Source organism: Canis lupus, chromosome 2 (assembly GCF_011100685.1).
Source record: "Canis lupus familiaris isolate Mischka breed German Shepherd chromosome 2, alternate assembly UU_Cfam_GSD_1.0, whole genome shotgun sequence".
Classification (NCBI taxonomy): Eukaryota; Metazoa; Chordata; class Mammalia; order Carnivora; family Canidae; genus Canis; species Canis lupus.
In genome coordinates this window covers 53,534,679-53,546,665 of record NC_049223.1, presented here as the reverse complement: position 1 = coordinate 53,546,665, position 11,987 = coordinate 53,534,679, and the positions used below count along the sequence as shown (strand labels likewise).

The following is an 11,987-nucleotide window of genomic DNA, read 5'->3' as shown; positions in this document are numbered from 1 at the left end:
GGCTCAGGGCCTAATCCTGGGGTCCTGGGTTCGAGTCCTGCATCCAGCTCCTCACAGGGAGCCTGCTTCCCCCTCTGCCTATGTCTCTGCCTCTCTGTGACTCTCAAGACTAAATGAAACAAAACCACAGAAATTTATTTTAAAATTAAAAATTTTGGGAAGCCCCGGTGGCGCAGCGGTTTAGCACCGCCTGCCGCCCAGGGCGTGATCCTGGAGACCCGGGATCGAGTCCCACATCAGGCTCTGCATGGAGCCTGCTTCTCCCTCTGCCTGTGTCTCTGCCTCTCTCTCTCTCTCTGCATCTCTATGAATAAATAAATAAATAAAAATCTAAAAAAAAAATTAAATTTTTTAAAAATAAATGTGATGGCTAGAGGTTCCAAACTGTATTATGGCAAATGAACTCATAATCACTGCATTAGACTATGCTAAATAAGTTCCTATTTGGGGACATTTTAAGTATGGTAACAAATATAGTTATTTAGGTGTTATTCTGGGTTCATTAGGTCACCGTATGTATAAAATGCCATTCAGCATCTGTATAGCATTGTCCAGTTTACAAAGCACTTGCACAGGGATCCCTGGGTGGCGCAGCGGTTTGGCGCCTGCCTTTGACCCAGGGCGCGATCCTGGAGACCCGGGATCGAATCCCACATCGGGCTCCCGGTGCATGGAGCCTGCTTCTCCCTCTGCCTATGTCTCTGCCTCTCTCTCTCTCTCTGTGACTATCATAAATAAATAAAAATTTAAAAAAAAAAAAAAAAAAAAAAAAAAAAAAACAAAGCACTCGCACATATGAGCACTAGCTAGCCTCCAAGATGGCCCAATGCGTCTTCCCTTCTGCTGTCAGGGCACTTGTGTAGTCTATTCCCACAGTGAAACAGACTGTTCTGTGTGACTTGTGGAATATGTCAGAATTGAGTGCATGTACCTTTTTTTTTTTAAGATTGTATTTATTTATTCATGAGACAGAGAGAAGCAGAGACCCAGGCAGAGGGAGAAGCAGGCTCCATGCAGGGAGCTCGACACGGGACCCCCAGGATCACGCCCTGAACTGAAGGCAGCGCTAAACCAATGAGCCACCCAGGCTGCCCCAGGGCTTCTAACTCTTAGGTAGAAAGGCACTGCTCTTTCAGCCTTGCATGCTTAGATGACTCACTCTGGGGGAAATCAGCCATCAAGCCATGAATTCAATCAGGCCGCCCCGTGAGGAGGACTATGTGGGGAGGAACTGGGGCCTCCTGCCAACAGCCAATATCAACTTGCCAGTCTAGTGAGTGAGCCACCCTGGAGGTAGAGCATCTAGCTCCAAGCAGGCCCTCGGTAACTGCAGCCCTGGCTGGAGTCCGACTGCACCTTCTGAAAGACACTGAGCATAAATGTCCAGCCAAATTACTCCAGAATTCCAGACCCAGAGATATCATGAGCTAATAAGTGATTATTGTTTTAGCCACATTTTGGGTTTTCAGTCATTAAGTTTTGATTTGCTACAGAATAATACACAATAATTGATCCTGCCTATATTATATACTGTTAGGGAGCAAAACGGAGACTTGAACAAATTCGGCAATTTTCTCATGGTTATGTACATTTAAGTGCTTAACTCCTAAGTGAAAATACTGGCTATTAATCTATCCTTTTTGGGAGCTCATCCTATGACACCATTTCCTACTGAAGATGCCTTTTTGCCATAGTTAAGCTGACAAATTCTGTAAATGTGATAGTTTTTCATTGCACCATTCATGGTAGGAGCTCTAATGAAGATGACCTTCAGACAGTTCTAGTATGGGGTTTCTGACTGCTGGCCCACAGTATCACACAAATCATTCTTCATTGCTTGAACCCACTCTGTTTGGGAAAGCAAAAAAATCGACCTTGGCTTCCTTTTAGTGAAGTGAAAAAAAGGAGAAAGAAGAAAATAGTGCTAATCTTTTAGAATATTTTCCAAATAAGTTTTTAAAATAATAACAGAAAAATAATGAGTCACATTGTTTTGCTGAGTCACCAAACACCTATTTCGTATTCGACTTGGGCAACATTTATACTAGGCCACGATAGAGAATTTATAAGAAAAGCAGATCAACTATGAAATAACAAAAAAAGTAAAGTTTAATCCACAGGCAACTGAGTAATATTCAATAACAATTTGACTCTAATGCCCACAAGCTACCCTTACTATTAGGGATGACTTTTTATTATTTATTTATTTATTTATTTATTTATTTATTTATTTATTTTATTTATTTTATTTATTAGGGACGACTTCTTTAAAGCATATTCTAGATATCATTCAACGTATGGAAGAAAATTTATTTAGCTTTGTGACGCTTTAGTTTCACAATAATGCATACCCTTGGCACTGTAAGCCTCTAAAGTTCCATAAATAGCTTTAATAAGGTAAATATTTAGGTTGATTTTAAGAGGCTTTCAGACATTAAGTTTGAGAAAGTGGTTTTCAGAATTTGCATACATGACAAAACAGTAAAATAAATCAAATAGTAAGACTTAACACCCCCCCCTTTTTTTTTTAAGACTTAACACCCTTAATAACATAGTAAGTTGCAATTTCTAATCAAACATCTCTTCCTAGATTATATTCATTTTGATCTCTTATTTTCCATTTTAAACTCTGGTATTTTCTTCTGAATATAGGTTACAAATAATCTTTTGTGTTAACTCCCAGTTTTAATACCACAAAGTTCCCTGTTTTACCTTAACTGTATTTTTATCATCTAGTGTAGGATATGCTTTTTAAACTAGTTATACTCCAGTAACTTTGTGAATGAAAAAATGTTAAAAAAATAAAGAACAAATAATGGAGTCATTCTTTCACTAATCCTTATCCAGTTTCAGGAAAAATCATTCCCCCAAAGCAGCAATCTATATGGTAAATCTTTCCATGTCTGAAACAAAAGTGAAATTATGGGAAACCTATGATAGTTTACTACATATTGTATGCTTTTAATAGCTCAACACTGGTAATACTTGATAATCGAGAGTAAATTAATAGGCTAACATTTAAAAATGTATACTTTAATAAGTATATAAGCAATTAGGTAAGCTTGTGAAGAAACTGACCAAGATAACATATATTAGAAGATACAAGTGTCCATCTAAATTTTCTATATTTTTTTTCTTTTTTTTTAACAGAGTATTTATTCAAGTTGTTTACTGTATAATTTCTCATGTGCCATTTTGGAAGTTCTTTATTGTAAAGACTATTCTTTTGTCTGATGACAAACAGCAGCCACACTGTCAGTGATTATTCCGGACCTCCACGCTGAAAATGAAAAAAACAAAGCAAAAAGATTAGGTATTAACTTTACAGAAGAAATGCTTTCACAGCCACTATACAAGTTTACACCATTTTAAGCAAATGATCTTTAGGTATTTAAAAACGATTTCAGTTTTTCATTCCTCTTAAGCACTCCTATCAATATTATAAACAATTTCTGGGATCCCTGGGTGGCTCAGTGGTTCAGCGCCTCCCTTTCACCCAGGGCACGATCCTGGAGTCCCAGGATCGAGTCCCACATCGGGCTCTGCATGGAGCCTGCTTCTCCCTCTGCCTGTGTCTCTGCCTCTGTCTCTCATGAATAAATAAATAAAATTAAAAAAAAAAAAAAAAAAAGGAAAAACAATTTCTGATCCGGAAGGGACTCAAAAGTTGACCCTGATTGATGGTCCTCAAATTTCTTGGTCTCAGCAGCCCTTCACACCTTGCCTTGGAAAACTACCAAGGACTCTACCGAGCTTTTTTCTTTCTTTTTTTTTTTTTTACCGAGCTTTTTTCATGTGGCTATAGCTATTGCTACTTCCCATATTATACTTCCACACATATATTCCTTCATGTACTTTTACTGAGGGCTTGTTACATGGTGTATTTCTTACAGTCTTGGCCAACCTGACTATCTTAGTTTTAACTACGGACCCGCCATGACAAGGTGATGGAAAGAGCAAGTAAATCAGTCTATGAAATTCCAAAAGCCAAAAATGTTCACGTGTTTTGCAAGGTACTAAGATAAAGAGCAATGACGTACTTGGATAAATTCAATTTCTTCTTGAGACACAAGTTTCCTTCTGTATTTCTGAGGTAATGTTTTTATGATTTCTGCAGTATCTGGTGGACCATGATGCATCAGCAAATCGGGTGATTTACTTCCCTTAGAATGCTGTGAAATTGAAGAAGAATGAGACGGTAGTCCTGCTGATCTCAAAACTTCTGATACTGAAAAAAAAAGTAATTAGAGAAATAAATTGTTCAGGTGTCTTAAAATACTACTTTGAGTTATCTATTATTGAACAAGCAAGTCATTCTTCAAATGCTAAGTGTAGTTCTAAGAGGTGTTACTGAGTAACAGTTGGGTAGCTATATTTAATTTCATAAAACAAAGTAGCTTTAAGTGAATGAATTACTAAATCAAACAAGTCTGTAAAATAATAAAATTTCTAGATAATGGAGTTTAACCCATATGGGTCATCTACATTACTTAACTTTTGTCATATGGTGGCATTTACAGTTAAAAATTATTACACTCAAAAAAAATTGTTAAACTCCTCCCTGAATTAATGATTAAATATCTTATAATAAAAACAGGGATAATCATAATGATCACTGAGTAATGTAGAGAATTGTTAAATCACTATACTGGACACTCTAAGTTAACTATACTGGAATTAAAAAAAACACAGGGATAAAATAAAAGATCAGATAAAAGGGAGGGGTAAGAGGAAAATAGGACTGGTTTAGATTTTCAATTACTTTATAGGCAAGGATTGCTCAGGGTAAGGCAGTCTTACCTACTGAATGAATGAATAAATAAGCGAATGAAAGAAAAGTTCGGCTGGCAGAAAAATACTGTTCCTCACAATCTCTCTCCCAACCTAAACGCGGGAGAGTCTTTTAAAAGACAGAAGAAAAAAAAAAAAAAGACAGAAGAGGGCAGCCTGGGTGGCTCAGCAGTTTAGCGCTGCCTTCGGCCCAGGGCATGATCCTGGAGACCCAGGTCGAGTCCTCGTCGGGCTCCCTGCATGGAGCCTGCTTCTCCCTCTGCCTGTGTCTCTGTCTCTCTGTGTCTCTCATAAATAAAATCTTTAAAAAAAAAGAAAAGAGAGAATAAAAGGGGATCCCTGGGTGGCTCAGAGGTTTAGGGTCTGCCTTCCGCCCAGGGCGTGATCCTGGAGTCCCGGGATCAAGTCCCGCATCCGGCTCCCTGCATGGAGCCTGCTTCTCCCTCTGCCTGACTCTCTCTCTCTCTCTCTCTCTCTCTGTCTCTCATAAATAAATAAAATCTTAAAAAAAAAAAAAAAAAAAAAGAAGAAGAAAAAAAAAACAAGACAGAAGAAAAGGGAATCCCTGGGTGGCTCAGAGGTTTAGCATCTGCCTTCCGCCCAGGGCATGATCCTGGAGTCCTGGGATCGAGTACTGCACTGGGCTCCCTACATGGAGCCTGCTTCTCCCTCTGCCTGCCTCTCTTTCTCTCTCTCTCTCTCTCTCTCTCTCTCTCTCTCTCCATGTCTCTCATGAATAAATAAATAAAATCTTAAAAAAAGAAAAAAGAAAAAAAATTCAGAGACATGTTCTGTTGAGTCACCACCTTTTTAAATGGAGGTAGCAAGTTAATTTCTACTTGCATGCCACCTAGCATACTATTGTGATCTAAGCTACAATGGTCTCTCCCTGATTTTAAAATGGGAAATAAAAAATAAAAAAATGAAAAATAAAAAAAATAAAATGGGAAATAATGCCTGTAACAGAATATTCATATATAAATATGCCTGTACATATTTATTTATTTATTTTTAAATCTGAAGTACAACTTACCATTAGGTTTAGGATTGTCTCTTCTGTCAGGGAACCTTATTAATGGTGTATGTGGCTTGACTACCTAAAGGGAAAATAAAATACATGGAAAAAAAGATGAGGCACTAAAATAGACTCATTTACTATAAAAGAAACAACCTACTGAACTTCATAGATACCTTTGTTAAAATAAACTTAGTATTTGACAGCGACCTTACTTTTTAAAAGATTTTATTTATTTATTTGAGATAGAGCAAGAGAGTGAGCACAAGCTTGGGAGTTGAGGGCAGAGGAAGAGGGAGAAGCAGACTCCCCGCATTCCCAGGACCCTGGGATCATGCCCTGAGCCAAAGGCAGATTCTCAACTGCCCATCACTCAGGCGCCCCATTAACAGCAACTTTAAATCTTACTATTTTACTCTTCTCCAACCAGGAAAACTGGTCTATGAACTATTAATTCATTTATCTTATCTGCTCTTCATAATAACTTTGGACTTTACACATTATAAGACATTTTACTATACTACCAACAGACCTCAAAACAGCCCTATTAAAAAGATGATATACATTTATGTTATATAACATATATTGCTGAGCTGCTTGGTAAGAATTGGAAGTTTCCTGACTTTTATTTTTTTAAAAAGATTTTATTAGGCAGAGACACAGGCAAAGGGAGAAGCAGACTCCCTGAGGGGACTTGATCCCATGACCCCAGGGTCATATCCTGAACCAAAGCAGATGCCCAACCACTGAGCCACCCAGGTGCCCCATCCTGACTTGTATTGAGTGTTGTTTTCCTATTATGTCAATAACTAGCAGATATTTGGAAGAAACGGAAAAAAGCACAAATAAGAAAACACTATAATCTCCAAACCCACGTAAAACAGATTTAAACATTTGTTAACACTTTTGGTCTGAAGGCTATTCCCACAGAAATATGTATTTTTAGAATACTATTTATAACAGATATTTGCAGACTATTAATGTTTTATCCCTAAAATTCCAGAGGAACTATAGGGAGGAACTTATAGGGACCTTTAAATATGAAATTTTCTGAGACAATGCTAAGACTCAAAAACAGTACTATTTGCACCTAAGGTAATCTCTAAGTTGCTCTGTAACTAGTATATTGAAGTGTGTGTTTATCTGCAAAATATTTAGATATACGTAGTACATATATTTTATATGAGTACAGAAGTAAATAGGCTTGTTGGGATTGGCCTGAAAGCACCACCATAATTGTGCTGCTGTGAGAAAATGCTGGAATAGAGTTGTCTCCCACAGCATAGGAGCACACTCAAGTCTTTCATGTTAAAAAACAAAACTCTAGGGACGCCTGGGTGGCTCAGCAGCTGGGTGTCTGCCTTCGGCTCAGGTCATGATCCCGAGCCTGGGGATGGAGTCCCACATCGGGCCCGCTGCATGCAGCCTGCTTCTCTCTCTGCCTGTGTCTCTGCCTATGTCTCTCATGAATAAATAAACAAAAAATCTTTTAAAAAATAGAGTAAACTCTAAATATAAACACATAGAAGCAACTGTTACTGTATATGAGTTGGTAACATAACTAAGGGAATAAAAAGGCGAATCCAAGTAACTTTCATAGTGCTTAGACTCTATACTTTAGTCTAAAAGCAATGATAATAATACTAACACTAAGAAATCTTTAACTTCTTAACTGAGTAGGTTGGTATGGGTAATTGCATAAATGTAGCAATTTGGAAACCAGGTACTGCAGGACACAGGCAGAGGGAGGGGAGAAGCAGGCTCAGGATCCCGGGATCCGGGATCACGCCGAAGATGGATGCTCAACCACTGAACTACCCAAGTGTCCCATATTCTACCTTTTGTATACTCTTCCCCTTATTCCTCCATTTTAAAAGTGGTATTAGAGCCAAACAGTCAGAATAATATTATCAACAAGTCTTTCACCTGTATCTCCATTATATAATCTTAGTTGTTGCAGTCACATACTTTCAATGTTCATATCCATTTCCTATACTGAAACAACTCCAGGTATAACTAAGTATTCCTCAGCTGTCTCTCATTCTCTGGGAGATCTAGTAGGAAGGGCACCAGGGAACAATATTCCCTGAGTTATTAAAGGTGTAGAAGGATTTGTGGCCTTTACAACTTGAAGGTCAGTGTAGCTGGATGTATCTGTGGTTTATCTCTTCTTCTAAATTTTACTTATTTATTCCAGAGAGAGAGAGCGTGAATGAGTGTGGAAGCATGACTGAGGGGAGGGGCAGAGGGAGAAGCAGACTCCCTCCTGAGTAGGGAGCCCAATTCAGGCCAATCCCAGGACCCCAGGATCATGACCCAAGCCAAAGACAGACGCTTAACCGACTGAGCCACACAAGTGCCCTCCTCACCTTTTCTTTCCTTAACTACCTTAAATATGTTATCCACGTGTCCTCTTTTATGAGCTATTATTGTTGAAAACTGATAACTTTTGTTCTAAGTGCTTGATCTTGTTGCCTGGATCACCCAAGAATTTTTTTTTATTTTTCTCCTTTAAAATCTAAAGATTCTAGGGACCGTTGGGTGGCTAAGTCAGTTGGGCGACTACCTCTTGGTGTCAGCTCATGACCTCAGGGCCCTGGGATCAAGTCCTGCATGGGACAGGCTCCCTCTCTTTCTGCCCTGCTACCCCCATGCACTTGTGTTCTCTCTCTCTCTCTAAAATAAATAAGTAAGGGACGTCTGGGTGGCTCAGCAGTTGATGGACTGCCTTTGACTCAGGGCGTGATCCTGGAGTCCTGGGATCAAGTTCCACTTTGGGCTGCCCACAGAGAGCCTGCTTCTCCCTCTGCCTGTGTCTCTGCCCCCCCCCCCCTTTGTGTCTCTCATGAATAAATAAAATCTTTAAAATAAATAAGTAAATTTTAAAAAAGAAATCTAAAGAATCTACAGAATACATCCATTGGTCAACCACACTTGGTTAATTCTCTCAAGCTTAAGGTAAAGGTTTAAGTCTTCTTTTACATCAGGAAAGTTTTATTAACTTTTAGGTTAGGTTAGGTTTTGAGACTTGTTCTATTTGCTTTTTCAGAGACTACTTAGTATACAAAAGTTGCATCCTCCTGTTTTTCTCTACCTCTATGACTTTCTCTGAACCTTTTAATCTTTTCCTTCATTGTTCTGTGATTTTTTTTTTCATTTTCCTCTTTTCATGCACTATTTCCTTTAGCAAAACTTGAGTTGCCTATTTACCTCTTCATTCCTTGTACTTCAGTATTTACTTTTGAAAAGCTCTTTTAGTTCTTCACTAAGTTCGGAGCTGCATTGTTCCTAAAATCTTAACCTAAAATCTAACCTCAACTACAACCTTTTAACTCCGTAACTCTGTGTAACTCTTTTCTGTTACTTCCCATTGTAAGCTTCACCAAACCCTTCAGTTCCTTGATTGTTCCTTATTCCAGTCAATTGGTTCCACCCTGACTTTACCCCCTTTCTTACCTAGCTTTGAACCCAATGTCCTCTTACTAGCACTCTCAACCTCCTTGCTGGAGGATTATCTTCACCTTACCTGTAAATCTCAAATCCTGAATGAATCCAACTACCCATCTTCTTCCCATATCTCATGCAGTCAAATGATTTTGTAAATGATAAATCATCTTTCTGATTATGATCAACCCAAACATCAAATATATATGCTTGGCATTTGGGCATTTTTATAGAAGTCTTTTTGTAGATATATGCATTTATTTCTCTTGGGTAATAAACCTGTGAGTAAAACTCCTAGGTCATAAGGTAGATATGTTTAACTACTAGAGACTCACAAAACAGATTTCCAAAGTGGCTAGAGGATAATTATACTCCTACCAGCAATGTATGAGAGTTTTAGGTTCTTCACACTGTCCTCTCCTAGTATGGGCAGTTTTTAAAATTTGCTTAACTTTGATAGATGCAGTAGTACTTCCTGATTTTAATTTGTATTTTAAGTAATGAAGTAGAAAGTCTTTTCACAGGCTTATCGCTCGTTTGTCTGTCTTGTGTTGTGCAATTTCAACTCTTTAACCCGTTTTTAAGTTGAGCTATATATTACAGATAGGTACGGTTGTACATAATGGATACGAGCCCTTTGTAAGGGGTCTTCCCTGTCCTCGCAGGACAATCGGTCAAGGCTCAATATCTACCAACTGGAATGAGTGAGGATCATTCCTTGCGGAGGGGCTGAAGGCTGAGATCTGGAATTATCTTCCAGACTCAAAAAGCTTTGAGAACAAGTCCTAAGAGATGTGCTTGTGCAAGAGGGAAATGCACGTCTCACATCAAAGTCAAAAACCATGCAATAATACGCTTTCAGAGCTGAAAGCAGATTGTGCGAAACCACCGCGAATGTGGACGTGGGGTCCCTTTACTCGCCCGCTTCGCCCCCTGAAGCCCAATCACCGCTGCAGAAGCGAACACGAAAGCGGTCGGGAGTCCGTGAGCGGCCGTGAGCGGCGTGGGGATTAAAGGGCTCCTCTAGCTACCGAAGTAAACTCAGCGGGAAAGAAAGCAAGCTTGGGAAACCAACACCTGCATCGTTAAGACGTGACAGCTGCACTTAAGTAACACCTCTGCCCCCCCGTCCCCCCGTCCCCCCGTCCCCCCGTCCAGCCGGTAGCCGGACGCTCGGATCGCTGAGGACGACGCCGGGGGGAACGCGGCTGGCAGGCCGGGGCTCCGGCCATTCCCGAGACCTTGAAGGGACGCGGGTCAGACCCGGGGTTCGCGTCCTTCCCATTGGCTGCTCGGGGGCGGTCCAGGCAGCGCCACGCGCCCATTGGCCGGACCACGGCCAGGGCAGCCCAGCTCGCAGACTGCGGGCCCCCCGGCTGCTCCGGGCCCCCGGGCGGGTACGGGTCCGGGCCCCCCGGCTGCTCCGGGCCCCGCGCTCCGGCAGCCCGGCTCGAACCCTCAGCTCCAGGCCCCGGCTCCCTGACCGACCCGACGGCCACAGGTCCAGTTCCCAGACAGAACCCGGAGCGGGGGGGGGCCGGGGTCACCGCGCAGCCTCCGCCTCCGCCATTGCTATAATCGCCACCATCCCTACCGCCCACGGCGCGAAAAAGCGACCCAGTCGCCTTACCTGAACGACCCTGCTGGCGGACGCCATCTTGCTGCCCATCATGACCCCAGGCTGGGGAGGCTTCCGGGGCGCTCGCTCCGCGCGGGGATAACGGGAGCCCCGGGCGGCGGGCGGCGGGGGCCGGGCCTCCCGTGACGTCAAGGGGCGGGGCGAGCGGCGCCGAGCGGGCTCCTCCTCCGCTGGGGCTGGCCCCGCCCCCGTGCCCCTCCCACCTGCCCCTGCTGACTTTGTGTCAGCTGTTCCTTCCCCGGAGAGCTTTTTTTTTTTTTTTTTTTTTTTTTAATAATTTATTTACTTTGAGACAGAGAGAGGCAGAGACACAGGCAGAGGGAGAAGCAGGCTCCATGCATGGACTTGGGACTTGGGACTCGATTCCGGCACCCCGGGGTCACACCCTGGGCGGAAGGCGGCGCTAAACCGCTGGGCCACCGGGGCTGCCCTGTATTATGGTTCTTAATGTCCCTAGTTACCTGGCCTTTGACTCCCTTCTAGTTCCAGGTCCCCTGTTCTGTCATTGGCTGTAGACCCTTAGGCAAAACTCACCATGCATGATGGCCTCTTGTTGTGATTCAGTAAAAAGTACCTAAGACAATTTGTGAATTTTCTTGATAAAAAAATTTGAAACTACAAAAAAAAAAATTGAAATTACATGTAATAAAGCAGATCTAACTTCTAGTTTAAAGAACACAGGTGTGAAGACGCCTAGGTGGCTCGGTGGTTGCCTTTGGCTCGGGTCTTGATCCCAGGGTTCAGGAATGGAGTCCCTCATCCGGCTTCTCCCTCTGTCTGTGTCTCTCTCTGTCCCTCATGAATAAATAAGCTTTTCAAAAAATAAAGAATACAGATCTTTATATATAAAGTTATATAAGCTACTAGGAAGCAATGAGACAAGTCCTAATAGAAAACTTTGTACAAGTCATCTGGTTTAAGTCAGTGACTGTAAAAAAAAAAATAGGGTGCCAGTGCATATAATCTCTGACGCTCAGTTCAACTCAAATATGCTAGGGTTAATGGAAAGCAGCCATAGATAATATGTACATCTATGGGCAAAGCTTTGTTCCAATAAAACTTCAATTATAAAAACAGCCAGCTGGTAAGCCATAGTTT

The 11,987-nt window shown here is 41.5% G+C and overlaps 1 protein-coding gene across 1 annotated transcript; it reads right to left on the bottom strand.

The window, feature by feature from the left end:
• Positions 1–2,289: 2,289 nt before the first annotated feature.
• MRPS36 (mitochondrial ribosomal protein S36) lies at positions 2,290–11,028 on the bottom strand. Its single transcript, XM_038530774.1, has 4 exons — positions 10,881–11,028; positions 5,825–5,888; positions 4,041–4,228; positions 2,290–3,280 (listed from the first exon to the last, which is right to left on the bottom strand). Exons 1-4 carry the CDS (start codon positions 10,920–10,922, stop codon positions 3,263–3,265), a joined length of 312 nt encoding a protein of 103 aa, XP_038386702.1. The 5' UTR covers positions 10,923–11,028; the 3' UTR covers positions 2,290–3,262.
• Between the last annotated feature and the right edge of the window lie 959 nt (positions 11,029–11,987).

Excerpts from the sequence above, each read along its gene's own strand:
- MRPS36 (XM_038530774.1), bottom strand. The coding sequence starts at position 10,922 with ATGATGGGCAGCAAGATGGCGTCCGCCAGCAGGGTCGTTCAG. Across the intron at positions 5,889-10,880 it reads CCGCCAGCAGGGTCGTTCAG|GTAGTCAAGCCACATACACC; the intron begins GTAAGGCGACTG and ends TTTTCCCTTTAG. Across the intron at positions 4,229-5,824 it reads AGACAATCCTAAACCTAATG|TATCAGAAGTTTTGAGATCA; the intron begins GTAAGTTGTACT and ends TTTTTTTTTCAG.